The following is a 25,159-nucleotide window of genomic DNA, read 5'->3' as shown; positions in this document are numbered from 1 at the left end:
CTCGCCTCCTGTCATTATTAAAATTAAGATTATAAGTACACTACATTAGCATAATCTACAATTTTATTACATGACAGGAGGCTTCATATTTTGCATTTTTAAAGCTGAGGTAATAGTGAGAAAGATGCGTGTGTGGTTTGACGAAAATAAAATAACCGGAAAGTATCCTCCCGTGTCCAGTCCGCGGAACGTAATATATCCGCTAGGGATGCTCCCGCCGAGAACGCTCGCGATGCGGCTGCGCCCCTGACCGAGTGAGCTCCGAAACACGTTTCTACACCTGCTAAGGATAGGATCCAACGTACCCATCGCGCCAGTGTAGTGGTGGTAACCGGTTTATAAGGTTTGGTGTATGACACCAACAGTTGACCTCTATTAAAAGCACGAAGGTTTGCTGTAACCTCCACGTAACGAGTAAGTGTGGAAACTACACATAAACGGGGGACCGTAGGAAAAAAGGGGTAAAATATAGATGTCGAATTCGTTTTAGTTCTTCTAGACACCGTGAAGGTAACCCCTTCTGGTGCTATAGAGAAACCGTCCACGTCGAACGCTCGTACATCCGAAACTCGTCGAAAAGAGACCAAACATAGCAGTAAAGTGAGTTTGGCCGACAGCTGACGTAGGGATAAGTCTGCGTTGTCTGGCCAATTCCTAAGGAAACTGAGGACCACCTCTACGTCCCACATATGATTATACTTAGGTTCCGGTGGTCTGGACAGTTTGATGTCTCGCAGAAGGCGACATACCAAAGGATCCTGACCCACCGGGGAACCCTGTATTGGCACGTGTGCCGCTGAAATTGCTGATCGTGCCACGTTGATGGAACGATAGGATTTTCCCTCCGTGAAGAGGTTTGACAAATAATTCACCACTGTGGGAATAGATGCTGTAAAGGGATCACAGTCCCTTCCCACACACCAGCGGGTCCATGTATTCCATGCTGATATGTAACTGCGTCGGGTACCCGGTGCCCAGGAGTCCCATAAAAGGTCTTTAGCTGGTTGCGATAGACCTTCGACGGACCAGGTTCCCCTGAAAGACTCCAGGCTACCAGTTCCAGATTCTCTTGTAGCATTAGTGGATGTGGTTCCCCTTGCGGATCTGTCAGTAGAAAGGGGAACGATGGTAGAAGTAGGGGATGGTCCTGTGTTAGGGCTAATAATTCCGGAAACCACGCCTGACACAATGGTGTGATGAGTATCATCGAGATCTTGGTCACTCTGATGCGATGGATCACTCTCGCTATCATCGCAAATGGTGGGAATGCGTACGCTCCCTTCGGGGGCCACTGCTGTAGGAAAGCAGATCTACGCTTCGCATTGAGGGTCCGGCAGCCAGCTGTAATATCTCGGTAGCTGTGTATTCGTCCGGGACGCGAACAGGTCCACGACCAGTGGTCCCCTGATGTCTTTCACCGCTGAAAATATCGACGTGTCCAGTCGCCAGTCGCTGCCATCTCTCCAGTGTCGAGAGAACCAATCTGCCGTGATATTGTTGATTCCCGGTAGGTATTCCGCCTTGATTGAAATGTTGCGGGGAATACAAAATTGGTATATCTCTTTCGTCGCCTCTGTCAGGTTTTTTGACCGTGCTCCCCCCAGGCGATTTATGTATTGGACCGCTGAAATGTTGTCCATGTGCAGTAAGATGCAGCAGTTCGTCATCTCCTTGGCCAGACTGCGAATCGCAAATGATCCCGCGATCAGTTCCAGACAGTTGATGTGGAGACCCTGTTCCTCTTGGGACCATGGACCTCCTGTGGACGTGTGGGCGCAGTGGGCTCCCCAGCCCCAAAGGCTCGCGTCCGACTCCAATACAAAGTCCGGGTTCTTCCCGAAGATGGCTTTGCCGTTCCAGGCTTCCATGTGGAGTAGCCACCATCGAAGTTCCGTCCGAGCTTCTGTGGAGACGGGAATCCAGTGATCGTATGTGAGTCCTGCTCGTAGGTAGTGAGCCTTCAGTCTCTGCATGGCCCGATAATGGAGCGGGCCCGGGAAGATCGCCTGTATTGATGAGGATAGTAGGCCTACTATCCTCGCTAGTAGTCTGAGAGGTATGGTGTCCCTCCTGAGTATGCGTCGAATTTCCTTGTGAATGGCCGCTATCTTGGATGCGGGGAGGCGTAGAACTCCCGATTTGGAGTCTCTCGAACCCGAGGAACTGGACTATCTGTGATGGTGTCAATGCTGATTTTTCTCTGTTCACTACAAATCCTAGCGATTCCAGAAAATGCATGGTAAATCTCATCTGAGATTGAATTCTGGATTTTGATTCGCAGAAGATCAACAGGTCGTCCAGGTAGATGAGGCAACGTATGCCCCTTCCTCTCAGATGTGCCATGACTGGTTTGAGGAGTTTCGTAAAACACCATGGAGCCGAGCTGAGTCCGAATGGGAGACATGTGAATTGACACGGGCGGCCCTTCCAGATGAACCGGAGGAAGGGACGACTCTCTCTTGCCATGGGGACCGACAGGTATGCGTCTTTTAAGTCTAGACGTGTGAACCAGTCGTGTTCGTTCAATAGGTCCCTCAGGAGGTGAATACCCTCCATTTTGAAATGGCGATAAGCCACAAATCCATTGAGTTCTCGTAGGTTGATAACTGGACGATAGTCTCCCGTCTTTTTCCTGACTACGAACATGTTGCTGAAGTAACCTTGGTCGTCTGCGGCGAATTCCACCGCTACTTTCGCGAACAGGGCTCTTATCTCCGTGTCTATGATGCGTATCTGATTCTCGGACGCCCGTATAGGCCGTGGTCGTCTGGTCTGGCATGGTGTCTGGGTGAATTCTATCACATATCCTCGTACGGTCTGAAGGATCCATGCGTCTGTGGAGATGCGTTCCCATTCCTGTGGAAAAAGGGACAGCCTGCCAGCAGTTAAACCAGAATGACATCACCTGAGTTGAATCGTCCCCGTCCTCTGCTCCGAGTGCCTCTGGTACGGAAGGATCCCTGTGTGAATGTGGCTCTTGTCGATGGAAAGAACTGTTGAGCTGCGTATGGACGGCTGGGGCCTGTCTGATGGAGGATTGGGCCTTATTTAATGTAGTAAATAGGCCGACGTGCTTCTTTAGTTCCGCCAGGAAAGGTTCTCCAAAGAGTAGCCCGTCTGCCCGAGGACCTAGCTCCTTCTTTCCCAGATCCAAGAGTTTGGTGTCTATCTTCAATAGAGCCGCCTTACGTCTTTCTGCGCACATGGCGGCGTTTGAATTTCCCAGGAGACAGATCGCTCGCTGCGCCCATTCTCTGATATCGTGCGCTTCGAGGGGTGTCCCCTGAGTAAGTGCCAGGTCAGCGAAGTATAGGATCTTCGCCAGCGGGCCTATCATGTCTAGCATTTTGTCTTGGACCGACTTCATGCCCTTTTCAACTCCCTTCCGTGGGTCTCTGCCCGACCGGGACATAAACACCCCTACTGTGGTGTCAAACTCCGGTGTGATGGCAATTTTGTCAGGCAGTACGGGGCGCGGGCATTCTGCTTTAAGTTTAGCCCGGACTTCCTTGTCCATCGGCTTCCGTAGCCAGAAATGTATAAATTGGGTGAGATGGTCCGGCAGGTTCCATTCGGACGATCTGGGGTGTCGTATCTGGCGAGGGTCGAACATGGGGTTGCCCGTCTCGTCCAGGAACACCCCGTCTTCGTCTATGCTTGGTTTGTGGGAACCCTTGCTGCCGGAGTGGCTTGCCCATTCTTGACTCTGGCTGAACTCTCCGCTTTCCTGCGGTATGTCCTGCCAATCCTCCTCCTCATCCGAGGGTGAGTTCTCTGCCCTCCATGCGTCCATTATTTCCAAAAACGGAGGTGATGATGGTCCCTCATCCCCTGATGAGGGGTCTTGTGTAGGGGAGCGATCCAGGTGTCTTGACTGGCGGCTCCGCTTATGTAGAATTCCTCCCTCGTATCTTGGGAGAGTCATACTGGAGCCCTTCCAGTGGCGTTTGGACGCCGCTGCCTCCGGCTTACGTTGTGTCGGATCTTTATCCTCCCTTTTTGATGGAGGTCTGGTGTCCGCCGACTCCGGCGGTGACTGTGTTATCATCTTGGCCAGCGCCTTCTCCACCGATGCTGACACTGCGGCATTGATCATTGCCTGGAAGTCTACTGCTGATGGTGGGGTAGTGTCCGACATTATGTCTGCTTGTTCTTTCCCGTCTGTGGGGAGACAGAGTATACGTCAGTGCGTATATGGCTAAACAGTGGCTTCCACGTACAACTGGGGTTCACCCAGGTATCCTGTCTTAACTGCCACTAGGGGTGTGACTAGTGGTTTGTAGAGGGGTTCAGCCTCTTATCGACCGGGGTGTACGGCCGTTAATGTTGGGACGGAGCCCGGTATTGGTCGGGACGGAGCCCGGTAATGGTCGGGACGGAGCCCGGATAATGGTCGGGACGGAGCCCGGTAATGGTCGGGACGGAGCCCGGTAATGGTCGGGACGGAGCCCGGTAATGTGAGGTATCAAAGACCTCAGTACGCTTGTAATGAGTTCACCCTTGTAAGTAACTTTGTGGAAGGTATTGCCACTGTGAGTTGCGAGGATCACCCCAGTTGTACTATGGAGGTGCCGCATACAATAAAGCGTACTTGTATTTATTTATTTATTTATTATTATTTCTTATATTTATTGATTTATGTCATCAGTGTTTCCACATGTCTGAATCAGACACTCCTGTGTTCATCCAATTTATTTAGTACTGTAGCCTGAGCCTGATGGGAGTTATCCTGCTGGCTAAGTGTTTGTCAGCATATAGATCCACAGTGCAGTCTTTCCAGCCCAGCACTGTGACCACTTCTATGAGCCCACATACAATCCTTTATTATGTTTTAATCCGTTTAATAAAGTACACTGTTAACCTGGCAAAAAACGTTGATAAATTGTGTGCCAGTTCGTGGGAATCACGAACTGGCGAAACCAAGATGGCCACCGAGGATATCGCGATATCGCGATATCCAAGATGGCCGCCGTTCGCGCGCAAATTTGCCGCGCAGTCCGCGATCGTGGTCCGCGATCGCGGACCGACGGTATCGGATGGCACCCCCTCGTGCCCCCCCACCCACCCCTCAGTACCCTGGGACTAAGAGAAGACCTGGCGGTCCCGCGCGATCGCGGTAAAAATGCCGCGAACCGCGCGAGACCAACAGGCAGAATTAACAGAAAAAACTGAACTCAGAAGAGGAGAACAGCGGAATGACAAATAGCATATAAACTTCTTTTAGGTTTAGAGGGAAAGGGTAAAGGGGAAAGCAGAATAAAAGGGGGGCAAAATTCACAGTATAGTGGCCAAATGATTTAAAGGGACCACAAGATAAATAGCATTGCATAAATCGAAAAATAGTAGAGAGCTAATACTCTGACCTGTGTCTTGGCTGGAAGCAGCAAAGAAAGAGGAAGTCATGTGACATACAAGGCTTTATATATGGTTATGCAGACTGTTATGATTGGTTTAAAGTTTGATGATTGACTTGTGCTGCTGGAAGCATGAGTAAAGAAAGTCATGCAAAATATCAAGCCTCCTGTAATGTAATAAAATTGATCTATACGTGAACAGGTTGTTGATCCAAGGAGAAATGTGATTGCCATTATGGAGTTAAGAATGAATTTTCTCCTTTTTGTGGCACAATAGGAAATTGCTTAGTTTTATTTGCCTTCTGTTGGATCGATATCATAAAGGATGGGTTTCAATGTTGAACTTGATGGACTTTATTCTTTTTTTACAACATAGACTGAAGGCAACATAGACTCAGGCTAGAATTTGGGTCCAAATTAATTAAATATATAGTTAAATAGTGTGAACAAAGTCTGGATTTTGCCATCTCAATGGACATTACTTAATAACCCTGTTAAAATATCCTTGATTGACAGTGGAGTTTTTTTAATGCATACCTCGGTGAATGTTGACATCCCAGCTGAAGTTGTTGGTCAGCATTCACATAGTGGTTGCATGCCAACAGTCTGCACTGTTCTTACCTCTGAATGGTTACTCTGCCTGTGACTGAAATGTAATTAGTGATAGCTCGGAACTCTGCAAACAACAAGAGAGCAAACACGGCCTGCCAAGTGGCTCATTCGTAATACTTAAGGCATGCAAACATTGCTGAAATCCAATTTCTGTGTGGAAGCTTTATTTGCAAACCTAATAGGGTTATTCACTAAAGTGAAAAGCCAAAGTGAATTTTAGATTTAAGCCAGAGTAATCGAACTGAAAGCATAGCTGAATTAGGGAATGTTTCCAGTTCAACTATTTTGACCTTAAATTAAAATTTTACTTAGAGTTCACTTGGAATTTTCATTTTAGTGAATAATCCTGTAAATATTTTTTGAGGTACATTTTAGTCAGGTATCTAGCACCACATTTATAATTTAATTTTTTTTTTTTTTAAACTCAGCTACTTTGGCCTTAAGTTTAAAATTACCATCTCAATTCCCTATAATTCACCTTTTTATTGAGTAGACCATGTTATCTGCAATATGATAAGTAGGTGGAGATTAATTATGTGGGTTGGCCAGAGTGTGCAGAGCTTTGTGGCAGTGGGTGTGGTAAACTTTCAAGGTAGTAATTGATAGTTGTGCTGCAAAGTGTCCCTGGAATGTGTTATCAAATGTTGGCAACTATGCATACTCAATCAATCCCTGCTGTATTGTAAAGAGGACATCTAGGGCTCGTGATATGGCATGTGATAGGCTTGGATGCAGGGAACTTCCTCTTCCTTCTCATCAAAAATGGATGGCATAGCAACAAGCTCATTTTTCTCGGTTCCAATGAGACTATACATGCGGCACTCGCAATGCATGCACTTTAGATACGACAAAACTCCTCTACGAGGAGCATTGGATTAGAACGACTCTGGAGCAGGCCATGCCTTCTCAATGACGCTGCAGGAATAGGAGCGGTAAGCAGCACCGAGGAGCCTTGGCACTGGATAAAGGTAATCAATTTTTAAACCTTTTTATGCTAAACAGCAATGGGGACCACCAGACCTAGAGACGGAAACACTAAAGCTTTAGGAAAACACATTTGCATTCCTAATGCTTTAGTCTTCCTTTAAGGTTGCATGATTGTGAGTTCTCTATTGATATTATTTCCCCACTAAGTGAGAAGTATTTATACTTGTTGTGAGAGTTAAGCCCCCAAACCCTTTTTAATGATGTGGTATTAAAATTAAAGTTTTAGCCTCTTTTCTGGTTACTTTCTTCACTTTTGTTGTTGGTTTTTATCACTTTAAGGGCCTACTATATTCTAGTTCAAGAATCCTTATACACTTCCAAACAGTCCTGGTTCAAAGAAATTTGTTTCATAGAACACATTTTATTTTATATAACATATAGCATTTAAACCATATTTTCATAAGCCTTGATACAACATATTTTTGCTGCTGACACAAATAAAGCTAAGGATAATATAGAGCCATATTATTGGCTTATGGGTATGCAAATTAACACAGGGATAAGTGACTGAGTGATGGGAAAAAAAAAACCACAAATGACAATGACTGGTCCTGACCTAGACCAGATACATTCATAGAGTATTGCTTTTTATTGTATATAATTCCTTTCGTTATATCAGTTTTACAAATGTAATCATCACTGTGAACCTGAGACTCATGAAGGACCAGAATACTTATATTATGGTCCTTTAATTGCTCCCAAACCACCATGATTTAACACAAATAAAACATATCACCAACATGCCAACTCAGCAGTGTAATAAATGGAGAAACCTGAAAGGTGTACCTATTCTTGAAGAGTGGCTTGCATGCAATTTGGATGTGACAAAAGAATGTTCAATTAAGAGTAACACTGAATTGTAGAAATCACTTTGTACATCTTGTTTCAGTAGATGCTCCTATGTATGATAATGCATTCAATGCTATGAAGTCTGTAAAGTATTTTTTCTCCAATTTGTGCTGATTCCCAGCTGAAAACTAACCAATAATTATTCTTTCTCTAGCAATCAGCTATAGAAAACTAACATGTTTTTTCATTAATATTAATTACTTTAAGTTGCTGAACACAACATCCAATAAATCTTGACTGGGTTGGGGGCAATCAAGGGCAAATAGCCAACACTTAATTGGCCTCAACGGAGGAATATAATAAGAGATTACGGTGTATTAATATGGAAGAAGCGGGTTCCCAGTTTCATGTTGGTTCTCTCAGCAGAATTTGGAGCTGATGTGCAGTCATATTTATCACGCATTTGATCAAATGTTGCCAACTAATCTTTTTATAAATTAACACTTCCACATACAAGCATGCCCCTTTAAACTGTGAACTAAAAAAAAGTCAGAATATTTATTAGGCTGTAGTCTAGGTAGGTCATCGGAAAGGGGTTTGTGAAACCTGGTTTAGACTTGGCTTTTAAGGGCTCTCCTAGAAGATAAATAGATATCCTTGATTTGCCCTGTACCCCTTCACTTTGCTGAGCAAGCCTTGTGGTATCTACTTCTATCAGGTGCAGATCACTTTAAGAGAATCATAGTGGTCTTCCGGTGCTCTGAGTCATTACCTGAACACCGTGAGGGAGCTGCTAGAATTTCCTGCACCCGAAATTGGTCCAGTTCACCTTCCACCAGTGAATAATAAGCAGAAGGTGGACAAAACACACACAATGATACACTACACACAACACTCAGTCACACTCAAACTTACTTACACAAACACAACACTAACCCAGCATACATAGAAACACTCAGCCTCCCCAAACAAACAGCTCTATGCTTCATCCACACCAGAGATATAGGAGGGGTCAATATGGCACCCTGCCCTGGACAACCTTAATCTTGCTCTGGCACTTCAGGATATTTTCATCCTTTTTCATTTATGACTGAAGTATAACAGAGTATAACTCTCACCCAAATAACTCATGACCATTTGCTAAATAAAGAAGCAGTGTCCATTTTTTTGACTTGCCTTCAATTTATTTATGATCTCTTCGCCTTATTCAACAATTGCTGGTAAGATACTCAGGGCACAGTTTAGAATTTTGGACCATCTACCAGTTGTACCTGTTGATCTTTTCTTTCATATTGTCATCATTATAACACACTTTGGCTGTTGTCAAGTTCTGCCTAGTCTTATAGCCCCTGAAGCTGGATTGGATTTTGAGAGCTGCGTTATGATGGCGCTTTAATGTTTGCCTTACTTGGAAACCCCTCCAGTGTGATTGGATTGCTGTGGCTGCACATAATTGTCGAGTCTTGAATATTATCTCATCATTAACAGATTCCGGACAAGATCTCATAAGTTCCTTCTTCACAGGTATACTTTGGCTCAATGTATTATGCTTATAGATATTGTTTGTACAGGTACAATCATGGTGAGGCTCATGGTCTGAATGTTTGGTGAAATGATAACATGTTCCACAGTTGCTTTGTTTTTCTTTTACACAACTCTTACATCCACAGTATACGCAGACATGGCACCTTGGGCAAAAAAGATGTCTTTGCTTTTTAGATATGACCTTAACCTTCTCTCTGAGTTTTTCTGGAGAAATGTCAAAACCGCACAAGCACTCATTTTCTAGATTGTCTGATTTTAGATCAAATAGTAAAATGGGTACTTTATATACAGGTCTGTGAACATTTTGGTCATCAAGAAATAATTTCATTTTGTAGTATTGATCTGTTTCAGTGTCTTCTCTAGAATAAGATGCTTCATCAGGTGTACACGCATGGACACTCTCAACTCCTGTTGTTTCAAGCACATAATCTTGAGTTTTCTCAGAATTAATGCAAAGTTTGGTATTGTGTATTTGGGAATTAGACAACACAGATGATGGGAACTCATTAATGCCACGCCCCCCACCAGGTGATATGCATTTATTTCCAGAATGGATTATCTGGAAGTGTTTACCGTGTGAGTGGCCAGTTTTAGTAGACTCGCAGGAAACAGCTATCATTGAACACTGAGGGGATATTTCTCTAGAGCTTGAATTGTCACTAGTAGATACAGAATCGGAAGGTGTTTGAGCATGTCTTCTGGTAAAATCCTCGTTTTTGTTGGATTGTTCTAAATGTGATGTTTTTTTAATCTGTAAAGATTGGCGGGTCCTGTAACCTCTATAATGGGATTGAATAACAATGGCAGATTGGTTTAATTGTGTTGTCTGTACAGTAGTATGTTCACTAGGCTCTGTCCTTTTGATAATTTTTCTGGTTTTATAGCCCTTATAGCTAGCTTGTATAATAGTAGCTGCCTGGTTTTGAATGACTTCGGTTTTCGGTGTAATGTCGGGTTTCCAGTTAGTTTTAATGACAAGAGTTGCTTCATATTTCTGGGATCCCCGTCTCCTTGTCCTATAACTACGCCACATTGTCTGGATGACTTTTGCCGCCTCATTTTTTTCATTTTTAAATTCTTCATCACAGAAGTAAGTTTCACGATCTAATTTTAGGTTACTGTTGGTGAAGTGGTCTGACTTGTGGGATTGCGATGTTGTATGTATTGTGAAATCTTCTGGAGAATAACTGCAAATGTTTATAAGAAACAAATGTTTAGCACTTACACAAGTACAAAATATTAATTGCATTCATATATACACATATTTTTATATTTCAATAAAATATTAATTGTAGTAAGTACAATAGTTCTATGCCGTCCTGCGGCGTTAGAGCCACCAAAATAAGGACGGCATAGAACGTCCTGCGGTCTTAAGGGGTTAATGGCGAGAAAAACGGTATATAATATGTGTGGGTACAGTAATTGAGTAAGAGGAAAATTACAGCTAAACACAAACTCCTCAGAAATTTAAAAACAGCCCTGGTCCTTAACGGTAAGAAAATTGAAAAGCGATCCGGTCACTAAGGGGTTAAAAGGACTTTAGAGTCACCAAAACAACTTTAGCTTAATGAAGCAGTTTTGTTGTATAGATCATGACTCTGATGTTTCACTGCTCAATTCTTGCCATTTAAGAGTTAAAACACTTTGTACTTACCCGGTACTTACCCGGTCGCCGGCGATCCCACGCCGGCGATCGCGGTATGGGGGACTTACCTGGGAGCCCAGGGAGTCCCCCTCTGTCCTCTTCGGCCCCCCAGGGCCATGTGATCGCGAGGTCCTTGCGAGGACCCCGCGATCACATGGACGGCATAGCCGTCCATGTGAATGCCAGCAGGGGGAGTGCCTGTAATGACAGGTACTCCCCCTGCTGTCTGAAAAAAATAAAAAAAATGTTAAAACAGTGTAAAAATAAGATTATATGTACTTAGATCATATATATATTTATTATATATATGATCTAAGTATATATATATATATATATATATATATATATATATATATATATATATACAGATGAAAAGAGTGCACTCGAAAGGTCTTCTTAAAGATATAAACAATTTATTGTGCCAAACTTCAAAGACATACAAGTCGACGTTTCAGTCCTCGTGGGACTTTTTTCAAGACAATGAAAGGCGGAAAAAAAGTGATTTAAATATACCTTGCAGGTGATTTGATTGGAGAGTAAGTTATATGAAAGAGAGGCTGTGCAAACGTGAAAGTGATTACTCAACTTTGAAATAGGGATTAACCCCTTGAGTGCCTAGTAGAAAGGCCTGTAAGTGAGTGTGGTTACGGCCAAGTGTCTAATAATCTGCACTCGCAGACATATTAAAATTCAAGGATAAGAAATATCGAAGCCACCTTAACTCTTACTTAGCTAGGTATGTTAGCTTATGGATGTTCCTGTTATACTCCATAGACTGTATGGCCGTTAATTTGTAACACAATTAAGTATATACATAGTATCCCTAGGGTTATACAAATATACTTTGAAGTTTTTTCTACAATGTATCTATAATTAGGTCTGCAACCACTTGGCACTTGGAATTCCAATTTAAAACGCAGCCATCTTATGCTATTGTTTAAAAATGTAGCAATCGTATAGTATTGTTTAACTTAGTTTAACAAATTTGCTTAAATATTCAAATAGATTCTTAAATACTTTGTCATACTAAGGTGGCTTCGATATTTCTTATCCTTGAATTTTAATATGTCTGCGAGTGCAGATTATTAGACACTTGGCCGTAACCACACTCACTTACAGGCCTTTCTACTAGGCACTCAAGGGGTTAATCCCTATTTCAAAGTTGAGTAATCACTTTCACGTTTGCACAGCCTCTCTTTCATATAACTTACTCTCCAATCAAATCACCTGCAAGGTATATTTAAAATCACTTTTTTTCCGCCTTTCATTGTCTTGAAAAAAGTCCCACGAGGACTGAAACGTCGACTTGTATGTCTTTGAAGTTTGGCACAATAAATTGTTTATATCTTTAAGAAGACCTTTCGAGTGCACTCTTTTCATCTGTATATATTGAAGGCTGAGGCAGCACCGAGGCAAGCACAAGACCGGTACATTGAGTGCGGGATATTTGCAGTTTATATATATATATATATATATATACACATATACACATAAGTATACATACACTGTCTACGTGTATTTAATATTAATATATACATAATTATATATATATATATATTAATATCAAAATACACGTACAATGATATTGATTAAATATATATATAATTTTCATTATATATATATTTATATATAATAAAAAATAAATAAATATATAAATACGTTAAAAAAATAAAATTACAAAATAATAAAAAATAAATAGATAAAAAATATATAAACATGCGTAATTTCATTCTAACTGTATTTTAAAATTAATATATATATATTGATATCAAAATACATGTAGAACGAAATAATATATATATCTATATACATAAGTATATACGTATATATCACTATATATATACCTATATATAAATAAAAATAATAAAACAAATTATTTACATATATATATATATATATATATATATATATACACACACACATATATATATATATATATATATACACACATATATATAATAATTCTACGTATATATTTATGTAATAATTTTACATAATTAGGTCATTTTATTAATTACAATTTGCAGGACCTGCCTGACAATCCAGGCCGAAAGTTCAGGGAATAAAATTTTCTAGCACTATATTTAACCCTGTAACTTTCCAAGACACCATAAAACCTGTACATGGGGGGTACTGTTTTACTCGGAAGACTTCGCTGAACACAAATATTAGTGTTTCAAAACAGTAAAATATATTACAACAACGATATCGTCAGTGACAGTGAAATTTTTTGCATTTTTCACACACAAATGGCACTTACACTGACGATATAATTGTTGTGATACGTTTTACTGTTTTGAAACACTAATATTTGTGTTCAGCGAAGTCTCCTGAGTATAACAGTACCCCTCATGTACAGGTTTTATGGTGTTTTCAAAAGTTACAGAAACAAATATAAGGTTTGCGTTCCATTTTTTTCACATTAAAATTCGCCAGGTTGCCTTTGAGACCGTATGGTAGCCCAGGAATGAAAATTATCCCCATGATGGCATACCATTTGCAATAGTAGACAACCCAGGGTATTGCAAATAGGGTATGTTCAGGTTTTTTTAGTAGCCACTTAGTCACAAACACTGGCCAAAATTTGCGTTCAAATTAGTTTTTTGCATTTTCAAATATTAACACTAACTTTGGCCAGTGTTTGTGACCAAGTGGCTACTAAAAAAGACTGGACATACTCCATTTGCAATACCTTGGGTTGTCTACTTTTGCAAATGGTATGCCATCATGGGGGTAATTCTTATTCCTGGGCTACCATATGGTCTCAAAGGCAACGTAACCAATCTGGCGAATTTGAATGTGAAAAAACTGAAATATGTAACACGCTATATTTGACCCTGTAACTTCCCAAAACACCATAAAACCTGTACATAGGGGGTACTGTTTTACACGTGAGACATCGCTGAATACAAGTATGTGTATTGTATTGCAGTAAAAGCAAACAGTATTTTGACATTCACAGTTAAAATGTCACGTAGAACTAAAACAATTTTAAAAAATTCTTATTTTCTCCCATTTTTTTATATTTTTTTCATATTAAATTATGTTCCATACCTAAATATTTGATGTTAAACGAAAGCCCTGTTTCCCCTGAATAAAATGATATATAATAAGTGTGGGTGCATTTAATATGAAAGAGGTGAATTACGGTTGGACAGACATATAGCGCAAATGCCAGGTTTTGTTTAAGTTTTTTTTGGATCACAACTTGTACATTTGGCTGCGGTCTTAAGGGGTTAAATGGTCTTTCTAAAGATACCATTAATTTTACTATATCATATAATGTACCATAAAAATCTGTTACGCATCTACAACCGCCCAAAACACCCATGATAAATAGCTTCTAAATTTTGTCCTGAGTTTAGAAATACCCAATGTTGACATGTTCTTAGCTTTGTTTTTGCAAGTTATAGGGCAATAAGTACAAGTAGCACTTTCGATTTCCAAACCATTTCTTTTTTCAAAATTAGCACATTACATTGTAACACTGATATCTGCCAGGAATCCCTGAATAACCCTTCACATGTATATATTTTTTTAAAGAAGACAACGTAAGGTATTAAACTTGGGGTATTCTGACTCTTTTCATGCTGTTTTCATGCAACCATTTTACCACCAATCTATGCCAAATTTAAAAATATAATAATAATTGGTGATTTTTTTGACACACATAGCAATTTAAGAATACATGTACTGAGAACTTTAAGGGTTACTGCCAAAGAACACCCCAATATGTGTTCAGCAACATCTCCTGAGTACAGTGATACCACCCATGTACATGTGTGTCGGGTTCTCTGGGGGCTAAAAGACCTTATTTGGAGGGTGCGCATTCCAGTTTTCCAACTTGGAATTTTCACAACTGGTCATCATGCACTCATGTCCTATTTGGGACATTTGTGATGCCGGCCAATGTAATTTACCCCCATCAAACCATATATTTTTGAAAAGTAGACATCCAAGTATTTCAACTAGTGGTATTTTAACACTTTCCATGCACTAACCAGTCTTTGTCAAACTTTTGGGTAATAATTTTTTTGTGTTATTTTTCCTCGGACATTGTACTGTAGGCATGGATTCTCAGTTCCGGTTATGTGTTACTGACAAAGAACACTCCAATATGTGTTCAGCAACATCTTCTGAGTGCAACAGTACCCCCAATGTACAGGTTTTATGGGTTTTTGCAAACTTACAGGGGTCAAATGTATGGCTTTCCCCTTTTCCATGTTTGCCCTTTGAAACAGATTGGTTTGCTGGGCCTCTGTAGCATTTATAAATTTTATTTTTATTTTTCACACATAAACTGCCATTTCACAGATGAAATTATCAGTATAATAGAATTTACTGCTCTGAAACAATCATATTTGTGTAGAGTAATGTCTCACGAGTACAACAGTACCCCTCAAGTACAGGTTTTATGGTGATTTGGAAAGTTACATGGTCAAGGGCTTGGTACAGCCAATTGGATCTGCAAGAGGGTTATTTAAACTCACTTATTTCTTAGCTCATTGCCCTGTCGTGGTTTCCCTTAGACAGTTATTTATGATAGATGGTTGTTTAGCACAGTGGTGCTAAATTCAAGAGGCAGGCGATTGCTCAGTGAACATGCCTTGCAAAGACTTCTTATTTGTATTTTATTTTTCTTATTTGGACAGTGGCGTTTCCGTTAATGTTCAATAAATGCAACACTCCACTACCCAACCACCCCCCCCCCCATCCAAATATATATATATATATATATATATATATATATATATATACATATAATCACTATTTAGTATATATACCCAAATGAAAACATGCATGCATTCAATTGTGCGTTTTTTTCTTCATTGGGCGTTATCTAAAAAAAGCTTACAAAAGCTGCAGATCTCTGGTCTGAAGCCTTTACCTTTCAACCCAACCCAGACTTTTTGTGGCTGTTCAATCATTTATTCCCTTCCCTCTTTTTTCCTTCGTAATTGTGAAGACAATGATGCTCTGGTCCCATGCTTCTTTACAATAGAGTATATACTATATAACATATTTTATTCACCCATCCCATACCTACCTGTAACCTTTCGCTAGGACAGTGCGAGGATTTTAGCCAAAAAAACAAAACGTCAGTGACTACTAGAGGAAACCTGAGATTCATTTTTTTTTTTTTTTTGGATATTCTGATAATAGACATACTGCTTACATCACACAACAATTTAAAAAAAAAAAATCTTACAATTTCTCTTTTCTGCATGCATGAATTTTCAACACTAAGGCCCGCTGTAGTGGTTATGGTGGCAGGAGTTCCCTGGTGCCCTTTCCCGGTAAGCAGTCAAACTGCCTTGTCTCAGCTAAGTCAGCCTTTAGCTAGGCTAAGCATTATGGTAAGTAATTTGCAAACAACTATTTAGTCCAATTAATCTTCTGCCCAATAACATATCTCTGTTTGTGTGGGTAATGTGCGTCTGTGCTAAGCACAGGATGCACACCACAAAAAAAAACTAGTACAAATTTGAATAGTTCAGAAAAATAAAAACATAAAAAAGGACAAACAAAAGTGATAAGACTACACAAATATACATACAGCAACATAGTTAGCAAATAGCCTACCAGAGCCTGGCTTTTCCTTGAGAAAGGCACTTGTTTGGGTTTTTTCTTTGGTGACGTGTCAGATATTATGGTGACAGAATGGATGAGATATGATGGGATTAAGAGACTGGCTGTGTGAATGTGACTGACTTGCAGTATGTGATTAGTTGGTTGATTCACGAAACCAGGAATTAATGGAGAAACAGAAAAATGGAGGTCATAATAGCCGGCTGAAAAAAAATACCTTTTTTTTAAAAATTATGATATATTGGTAAATTTCACAATCAAAATGGGACATGTCCTCAGATATTTTAATGTAGATGGGTAGGAATATGTGATCGAATAGTTGTATATGACATGATAGGTGTATAGGATTGTGTATTTGGTTAGATAGGTAAATGTGACTGAATCGGGGTATGTAATTAGAACCTTTATTCCAAATGCTTTAGTGTTCCTGTCCATAAGTTTATATGTTTAAATATGTTGCATTTATAGGAGTCAAGGCCTACTCTGCTGAGGTCCAGTCTAATGTTCCTCATTGGGGACCCGAAATGCATGTGCGGCAAGCACCGCACTTGTTTAAATTTCCCCATAGGAAAGCATTGAATCAATAATTTCCTTTGGGGGTTGCAGTCACGTGACCGAGTTTTAGGTCACTGCAGGAGGATGTGCCCCTAATGGCTGTCAAGACAGCCACAAGAGGTGCGTTAACCCTACAATTTCTCCAAAATTTAAATATACAGGACCAGGGCCGGATTAACAGCACAGTGGGCCTGGTGCTGACAATTATGATGGGCCTAATTACGGAATCTTATCGACCAAAAACACTAAAACAGTCATACCTCCCAAGCGTCATGTATCTGATGGAGATGGTGCTGGAGGGAAACTTATAGGATGCAGCTATAAGAAGACACATACTCTATGCTAATCTCTCTCTAATTTATGCTTTCATCTTTCAAGTAAATCCATAACCCCTAACAGCAGTGTCCAGTGAAGCAGGAAGTCAATGGGTGGGGTAAAAGGGTGTGCCACTGGCGCGAATCACGTTACCAGACCCGCCAAAAGGGGGTGAACATGCCCAAAAAGGGGGCATGTTTGTCCAAAGAATTGGAAGGTCAGCCTGGCATGAATGCATGTCAGGCTGCCTGCCAATCCTGCAGGCTGTCCAACTAAGGGCATACTATGCAGGCAGCACCCTGAGCTTGACATAAATGCGTCTAATGATGCACTCACTCCATGCTTTCTAAGGACTGTACCCTAGCACTCGCTGGTCCACTTGTCTCCTTACCTTCTTACTAGCAGGCAGAAGTTCCAGGTATATTGTCTGAGACAGAGAAAAGGTGTATGTAGTGAGTATAGAAGAAAGGGGACATGCCACATTGTTAGAGAGACCAACGTCTGCATTACCTAAACTAATTTTATGGTCAGCCAGTCCACACAAGTTTTGTTCCCATACATCCCTCTTAAGCTTCCAAACTTAAAGGGACACTATAGTCACCAGAACAACTACAGCTTATTGTATTTGTTCTGGTAAGTAGAATCATTCCATTCAAGCTTTTTGCAGTAAACACTGTCTTTTCAGAGAAAATAACTCCACTGGCCTTGTGCTGGCTCTGCCCCTGATCTGCCTAGTTGACAGTCTCAGCCAATCCTATGGGGAAGTATTGTAATTTGCTCAGACCACCACTTCTGATGATGTCAGCAGACAGTCAGTTCAGAGGCAGAGCCAGCAGCTGCAGACTTGAATACAAGTAATATTTTGCTATATTTAGGGAGGCAAGAAGGGGCCAGGGTGGTGGTTTTAACATAATAGGGTCAGAAATACATGATTGTGTTCCTGACCCTATAGTGCTCATTTAAGCAAGAGTATGTGAAGAGTAGTTAAGGTTGCCACCTTTCTTTGAAAAAATACCAGCCTTAATCATTTGTATAATTAATTAGTTATGTGTGACATCACATGATGCAAATCACAAGGAGTGACATCAGAGAAAATTCTGTAAAATCACCAACAAACTACTCAGTTTGATTCTGCTGTATAGATGGATTGCTCCCACTGTCTCCCTGTCTCCCAGTGTCTCAGTCTCGCAAGTCACCCAGTGTCTCAGTGTCCCCATGTCGCCCAGTCCCCTAGTCTCCCAGTGTCTCAGTGTCCCCATTTCTCCCAGTGTCCTAATGTCCTAGTGTGTCCCCATGTCACTAGGATACTGGGAACACAGTGAGACATGGGGACACTGAGACATGGGGACACAGACATTTAGGGAAACTGGGAGAAATGGGGACACTGATACACTAGGGACACTAAGACACTAGGGACACAGAGACATGGGAACACAGACACTGGGAGACTGGGGGACACTGGCTGGGAGACATACACTTGGGGACACTGGGAGACATGGGGGCAGTTGTGGACATAGACATGGGGACACTGGGACATATAGGGACACTGGGAGACATGGGGACACTAGGCACATTGAGACACTAGGAACACAGACACTGGGAGGCATGGGGACACTGAAACATCTGGGGACACTAAGACACTAGGGACACAGAGACATGGGAACACAGACACTGGGAGACTAGGAGACACTGGCTGGGAGACCAACATTTGGGGACACTGGGAGACATGGGGACAGTTGTGGACATAGACACTGGGGACACTGGGTCATATAGGGACACATGGGGACACTAGGCACACTGAGAGACATGGGATACAGACACTGGGAGACTTGGGGACACTAGGGACACAGTCTGGGGGACATGGGGACACTGGGAGACATGAGGACATAGTGTCTCCCAATGTCCCTATGTCTCACAGCATCCCCATGTGTCTCAGCATCCCCATGTGTCCCAGTGTCTCCATGTGTCTCAATGTCCCCATGTTTTCCAGTGTCCCCAAGTGTCTCAGTGTTCCCAGGTCTCCCAGTGTCTGTGTCCCCATGTGTCCTAGTGTCTCAGTGTCCCCTAGTGTCTGTGCCCCCATGTGTCCCCTAGTGTCTGTGTCCTCTAGTGTCTCAGTGTCCCCATATGTCCCATAGTGTCTCAGTGTCCGCTAGTGTCTCAGTGTCCCCATGTTTTCCAGTGTCCCCAAGTGTCTCAGTGTTCCCAGGTCTCCCAGTGTCTGTGTCCCCATGTGTCCTAGTGTCTCAGTGTCCCCTAGTGTCTGTGTCCCCATGTGTCCCCTAGGGTCTGTGTCCCCTAGTGTCTCAGTGTCCCCATATGTCCCCTAGTGTCTCAATGTCCCCTAGTGTTTCAGTGTCCCCATGTGTCCCCTAGTGTCTGTGTCCCCATGTGTCCCTGCTGCCTTTCCCCCCTCTCACACTTACCTGAGCTGTAGAGCTGCTGTCTGGACTCTGTGCTGTGTTGCTGCTCCCCCACGGATCAGTGAGTAGTAGAGAAAGGCAGGGAAATGCTGTAACTTCCTATCCCTGCCTCTCTCCACACACAGTGACCCCTACTGGCTGGTGCTGGTATTGCAGAGTAATCTCCATTTATTCTGAGAAAAATACCTGCATTTGTATTGCCGGTATTACTGCAATACCCGCACGGCCAGGCAGCTTCAAATACCGGCTGTGCCAGTAAAATACCAGTCAGGTGGCAAACCTAAGAGTAGTGTGTAAAAAAAAAAATTAAAAAAAATTACATTTTTTTTTTTTTTTAAATGGGCCTATTCCATGGGCCTGGGCCTGGAGCTGCAGCTCCATCAGCCCCTATGTTAATCCGGCCCTGTACAGGACCACAAATCCCAGACCACTTCATTAAGATGAAAATACTCACAAATGGCAGGTGCCAAACTGACTCCTTCTCTTTTATATTTTTGCACCACTTTTTAGAACTTTTCCCCCATCAAATCTATATAGTTTATACATTTAGATATGAGACATTGCTGTCTCGCTCCCTCACATTCTCACTTTCTACATATAATCTGACAGTCGTTTCATATACTTACCGTCGAGCTCTTTCAGTGCTGCTCTGCTGAAGATCGTCTATAGACGGCTCTGAAATATAGCTGCCCATTGTAACTTTCCTAGAAGAAAGAAGAACCATTTGTTAAAGCTTAGGTTCGCTTACCACTTTATAACAAATAATATTTTAAATGAATTAATGCAATATATTTGAAAAATTATACATATAGATTACAAAAAAAATCTTCGTAGTGAAAACAAAGGATTGTGGTAGATTTCTTGGTTCATATAATCCTATATGTAAAATAAAAAATGATTTCCAAAAGTGAGAATTTGAAGTGAATTTCAATTTAAAGGGGCACTCCAGACTCCTAAAGTACTTTAGCACGCTGAAAAGCTTTATGGGTGAAGAGTGTATCCTCTTTATTTCATTTTGCTAAAAGTGCAGATTTCAGCAGAAATTGACACTTTTATAAAAAAAAAAAAAAAAAAAACTGGTTACACCCCCTTGGCTTTCAATCAGATAGCCAGTCATGTTACTTACTTGTTTGGTTAGCTCCATGGAGCTAAACCTCAAGAGACAGCAATTGGCCTGAGCACCTGCTTTGCCAAGACTTCTCATTGAACTGCATTGGGAAGTCTGTGATTGGACAGCCACAGAAAGCTTGGGAGGGGTTAGAATAGGAGGGATTTCAAAGGCAGCAGACAAGAGATCTACAGTTTTGCAAGCTGTTTTTAGATATGCATGATTAAATGCATGCAAGCTTTTATTTGGGGGTATATCTACTAAACAGTGATCTTTATTTATTTTGTATTTGGGCAGTCGAGTGTCCATTTAAGACTAAAGTAGCCGAACTGAAAGCATGATTTTTTTTCCTTTTAACAAAAATAATGTTAATTTAATAAAAACAAAATTGTTTACAATGTCTTAGTGAGTGCATCAAAAAAATCACACTTGTAACAATTACAGAGTTTGTGTATGAACAAAATGGCTTTGTGTTAAAGTGCTAAACTGTGTAACAAATGTGCAAAAACATGACAAATGTGCAAAAACATGAATTGTTTTAAAACACACAAAATATTGCAAGTGTCTTTAATGTCAATGCCACTGATAAAATGCTGATGCTAAATATTTAAATAGATTGTTATACTTTGCTTATATTAGAACTTCCACAGGGATTAAAAACCTCAAGTACAAAATAAAAACAAACACACTATAGTGTGGGAGATATGGTACAATGAAAAAATATATCCTGCGGGGCGTGGTCTGGCTGTCCACAAGGAAAGACGCACACTGAGTGAGCTCTGCGCCCCAAGCATATTAAAACAGAGTTTAACCCCATATTCTACCCATGATGGAGCGTACCAAGAAGATTACTGGGTCGGGGACCACCCAGATGGGATCCTCGAGACGGTACCCCTGATGACTTTGTGTCCAAGCCGGCGGGTCTCCATGGCCCCACGCCATCAGAAAAGATGGAGCTGACATCCTCAAGTACTGTCAGTGGAGGGGACTCCTGAGGTTGGAACTGATGATACCCTGCACAGCATTCAGGCGGAGCTGGCCAGGATAGACAGCAATATACTTACAAAAGCCCAGTGCCCTAGTCAAGGAAATCCAGGCAGCCATCTGCGAGGACCAGGTGGGACTCCCCACGGACCTTACAGCTCTGCAGACACGGGTGGATGCGGTTGAAGCAGAGGCATGGATCTGTTGCCAATAAACATTGCGCAGCAGAGGCCGCCGCCACCAGACAGGGTAACACCAGACAGGGTCCCTCAGGTGTCAGGTCGAGGACCTAGAGAACAGGGGCAGGCACCAAAATATCCACATCAGGGGGCTCCCTGAAGCAGATACGGAACCTCTGGCTACCAACCTGGTCACCTTATTCCACCAGATCCTGGGCCCAGAGGCACCACATATACCTCTATACGCCTGGATAGAGCCCATCAAGAAGTGGGGCAGGCAAGAGCGGATGGCAAGCTCATGGATGTTATCTGTTGCCTCCACGTCTTCCCTATCAAGGAACAGCTCATGACGGCTTCCAGGAAATTGCCCTCGATCCAGTTCCAGGGAGCAAAGCTTTCATTTTTCCAGGACCTCTCTGGCCTTACACTGGATGCCAGATGGGCCCTAAGGCCGATTACTACTGCTCTACGAGACAAGGGAATACCCTACAAATGGGGCTTTCCCTTCAGCCTACTGGCTAGGCAGGGCTCTACCTGGCACACGATCAGGCTCCCAGATGACGTTCCCCGCTTCCTCAGAGTGTTCCATTTACCGTCTGTGAGGATCCGCAACTGGTTGTTGGAGGAACCGATTGGGCACAGAAAAGTAGAAGACATAAGCCCACAACCCTTCACTAATAGACTTGGCCAGATTTCACCTCCACGCGGCTGGTGCTGAAGAATAAATGGCTTTATCTAGCTGCTCAAGTGTTTCAGTGAGTACTGTGGCTTCCCATTAATTTTACCAAGTCGGGCGGCCTGGTTAGCTTATCCCGCCACTGGGGCTCCCCTGTATTAAGGTACAACTGCCCTGAGAACAGCCCACAGTTCTGCTCCACTACGAATCTCAAGCAACTATCAAACAGACGGAAACGGAAGACGGGCAGAGTATCAAACCAGGAGTCAGATGTACAGCAATGATTCGCAAACAGGAACAAAACGATCTGACTATGAATCTCTAGCGAGGCAGGGTTTAAATAGATTGATATCAGCCACTTATCTGGAAACTAGGAACAGGTGTGCAGGGTCCAGGAGTAGAGACTCAGACAAGTTGAGATGGACCTACACATTTGGTGGGCGTGCGCCAGCATTGTGCCATACTGGCAGCGAATACATTCCAAGATTACTGAAATCCTGGACTTAGACTTGCCTTTTCAACCCCTACCGATGCTATTGCATCACACAACGCTCTCTCTCTGTCTATAAGCGCTCCCTCATGAGACATCTGCTCAATGCCATCAGATCTATCATCCTGCTCAAGTGGCGCTCAACTGATCCACTAATCATGAACCAATGGATGGACATAGAGGAGGATTTATACAACATGGAACCCCTCACGGCCTCCCTACGTGACGCTTCTGAAAAATACACTCTGACATGGGCCCCCTGGTGCTCCTGAATGGCGAAACGCCTACCCAGCCCGGACTAAGGGCCTCCCCTCTTCATGTCCAGAGAGCTGCGGGATTCCCTGGGAGCCCTGCTGGATCAGAACAGTGGATGTAGCCTGTCTCTCATCAGTGGTGTCGACTGGACCCTGGCCAGAGAATAAAGGGGGTTGCCTCTGCAATTGAGAATGACAGAGGCGCACTTAGCATAACATTAAATACAGATAAATCACCCATTGGGGTTTTTTTTTTTTCCTCTTCCCTCCCTCTCCCCCTCTCTCCTTTTCCTCTCTCTTTCCTTCTTTAACACCTAATCAACTCCCAGGGACACAGAGGGGGGAGGGGGGAAGGGCTATAGGGGTGTGAAGCGAGGGGACAGGGAAGGTACATGACACCTTTGATACCTATCCCTAACGTGATCATGCTGAAGTGACTTGCCCGGCAGTCTCACCACCTACCACCAATCTGAGAACTTGCATAAGTCGGATAAGGCCCATGAAGGCTGATGGATCGCTCCCTATTTTTGTGATTAGGGTTTTTATGTATAAATAGAGTAAAAATAGAAATCCAGCGCACTCACTTATCAACTAAACAGCTACTTTGATGCTGACAGATAGTGTAACTAAACCCCCATTATTTTTTGGCTAGATTAGGTGTGTAGCGGATGCAGAGTGTGTTAGTGTAGTGAATGCAGAGTGTTAATGTGTAGTGAATGCAGATAGTGTGTTAGTGTGTAGCGGATGCAGAGTGTGTGTTAGTGTAGTGAATGCAGAGTGTGTGTTAATGTGTAGTAAATGCAGAGAGTGTGTTAGTGTGTAGCGGATGCAGAGTGTGTGTTAGTGTAGTGAATGCAGAGTGTGTGTCAGTATAGTGGATGCAGTGAGTGTGTTAGTGTGTAGTGTATGCAGATTGCATGTTGTATTAGTGAATGCAGTGTGTGTATTGTATTAGTGTATGCACTGTGTGTGTTAGTGTATGCAGTGTGTGTGTTGTATTAGTGTATGCAGTATGTATGTTGTGTTAGTGTATGCAGTGTGTGTTGTGTCAGTGTATGCAGTGTATGCAGTGTGTGTTGTGTCAGTGTATGTAGTGTGTGGTGTGTTAGTGTATGTAGTGTGTGTGTGTGTTGTGTCAGTGTATGTAGTGTGTGTGTGTGTGTTAGTGTATGTAGTGTGTGTGTTAGTGTATGTAGTGTGTGTGTGTGTTGTGCCAGTGTATGCAGTGGGTGTGTGTTGTGTTAGTGTATGTAGTGTTTGTGTGTTGTGTTAGTGTATGTAGTGTGTGTTGCGTTAGTGTATATAGTGTGTGTGTGTGTGTTGTGTCAGTATATGCAGTGTGTGTGCTGTGTCAGTGTATGTAGTGTGTGTGTGTGTGTTGTGTCAGTGTATGTAGTGTGTGTGTTGGGTCAGTATATGCAGTGTGTGCTGTGTCAGTGTATGTAGTCTGTGTGTGTGTTGTGTCAGTGTATGTAGTGTGTGTTGTGTCAGTGTATGCAGTGTGTGTGTGTGTGTGTTGTGTCAGTATATGCAGTGTGTGTGCTGCATCAGTGTATGTAGTGTGTGTGTGTGTTGTGTCAGTATATGCAGTGTGTGTGCTGTGTCAGTGTTGTGTCAGTATATGCAGTGTGTGTGCTGTGTCAGTGTATGTAGT

The 25,159-nt window shown here is 42.3% G+C and overlaps 1 protein-coding gene across 1 annotated transcript in view; it reads right to left on the bottom strand.

Annotated features, from left to right (window-relative positions):
- Nucleotides 1-8,948: 8,948 nt before the first annotated feature.
- LOC134611585 (uncharacterized) overlaps nt 8,949-25,159 on the bottom strand; it is a 41,344-nt gene continuing 25,133 nt past the window's right edge. Inside the window, exons 2-3 of the mRNA XM_063455594.1 lie at nt 20,441-20,518; nt 8,949-10,474 (exon numbers count right to left, since the gene is read on the bottom strand). Of these exons, the coding sequence (XP_063311664.1) occupies nt 9,001-10,474; nt 20,441-20,508 (1,542 nt within the window). The 5' untranslated portion in view covers nt 20,509-20,518 and the 3' untranslated portion in view covers nt 8,949-9,000. The remainder of the gene's footprint in view (nt 10,475-20,440; nt 20,519-25,159) is intronic.

This window comes from Pelobates fuscus, chromosome 5 (genome assembly GCF_036172605.1).
Source record: "Pelobates fuscus isolate aPelFus1 chromosome 5, aPelFus1.pri, whole genome shotgun sequence".
NCBI classification, from domain to species: domain Eukaryota; kingdom Metazoa; phylum Chordata; class Amphibia; order Anura; family Pelobatidae; genus Pelobates; species Pelobates fuscus.
This window is presented reverse-complemented; position numbering and strand designations above follow the sequence as displayed.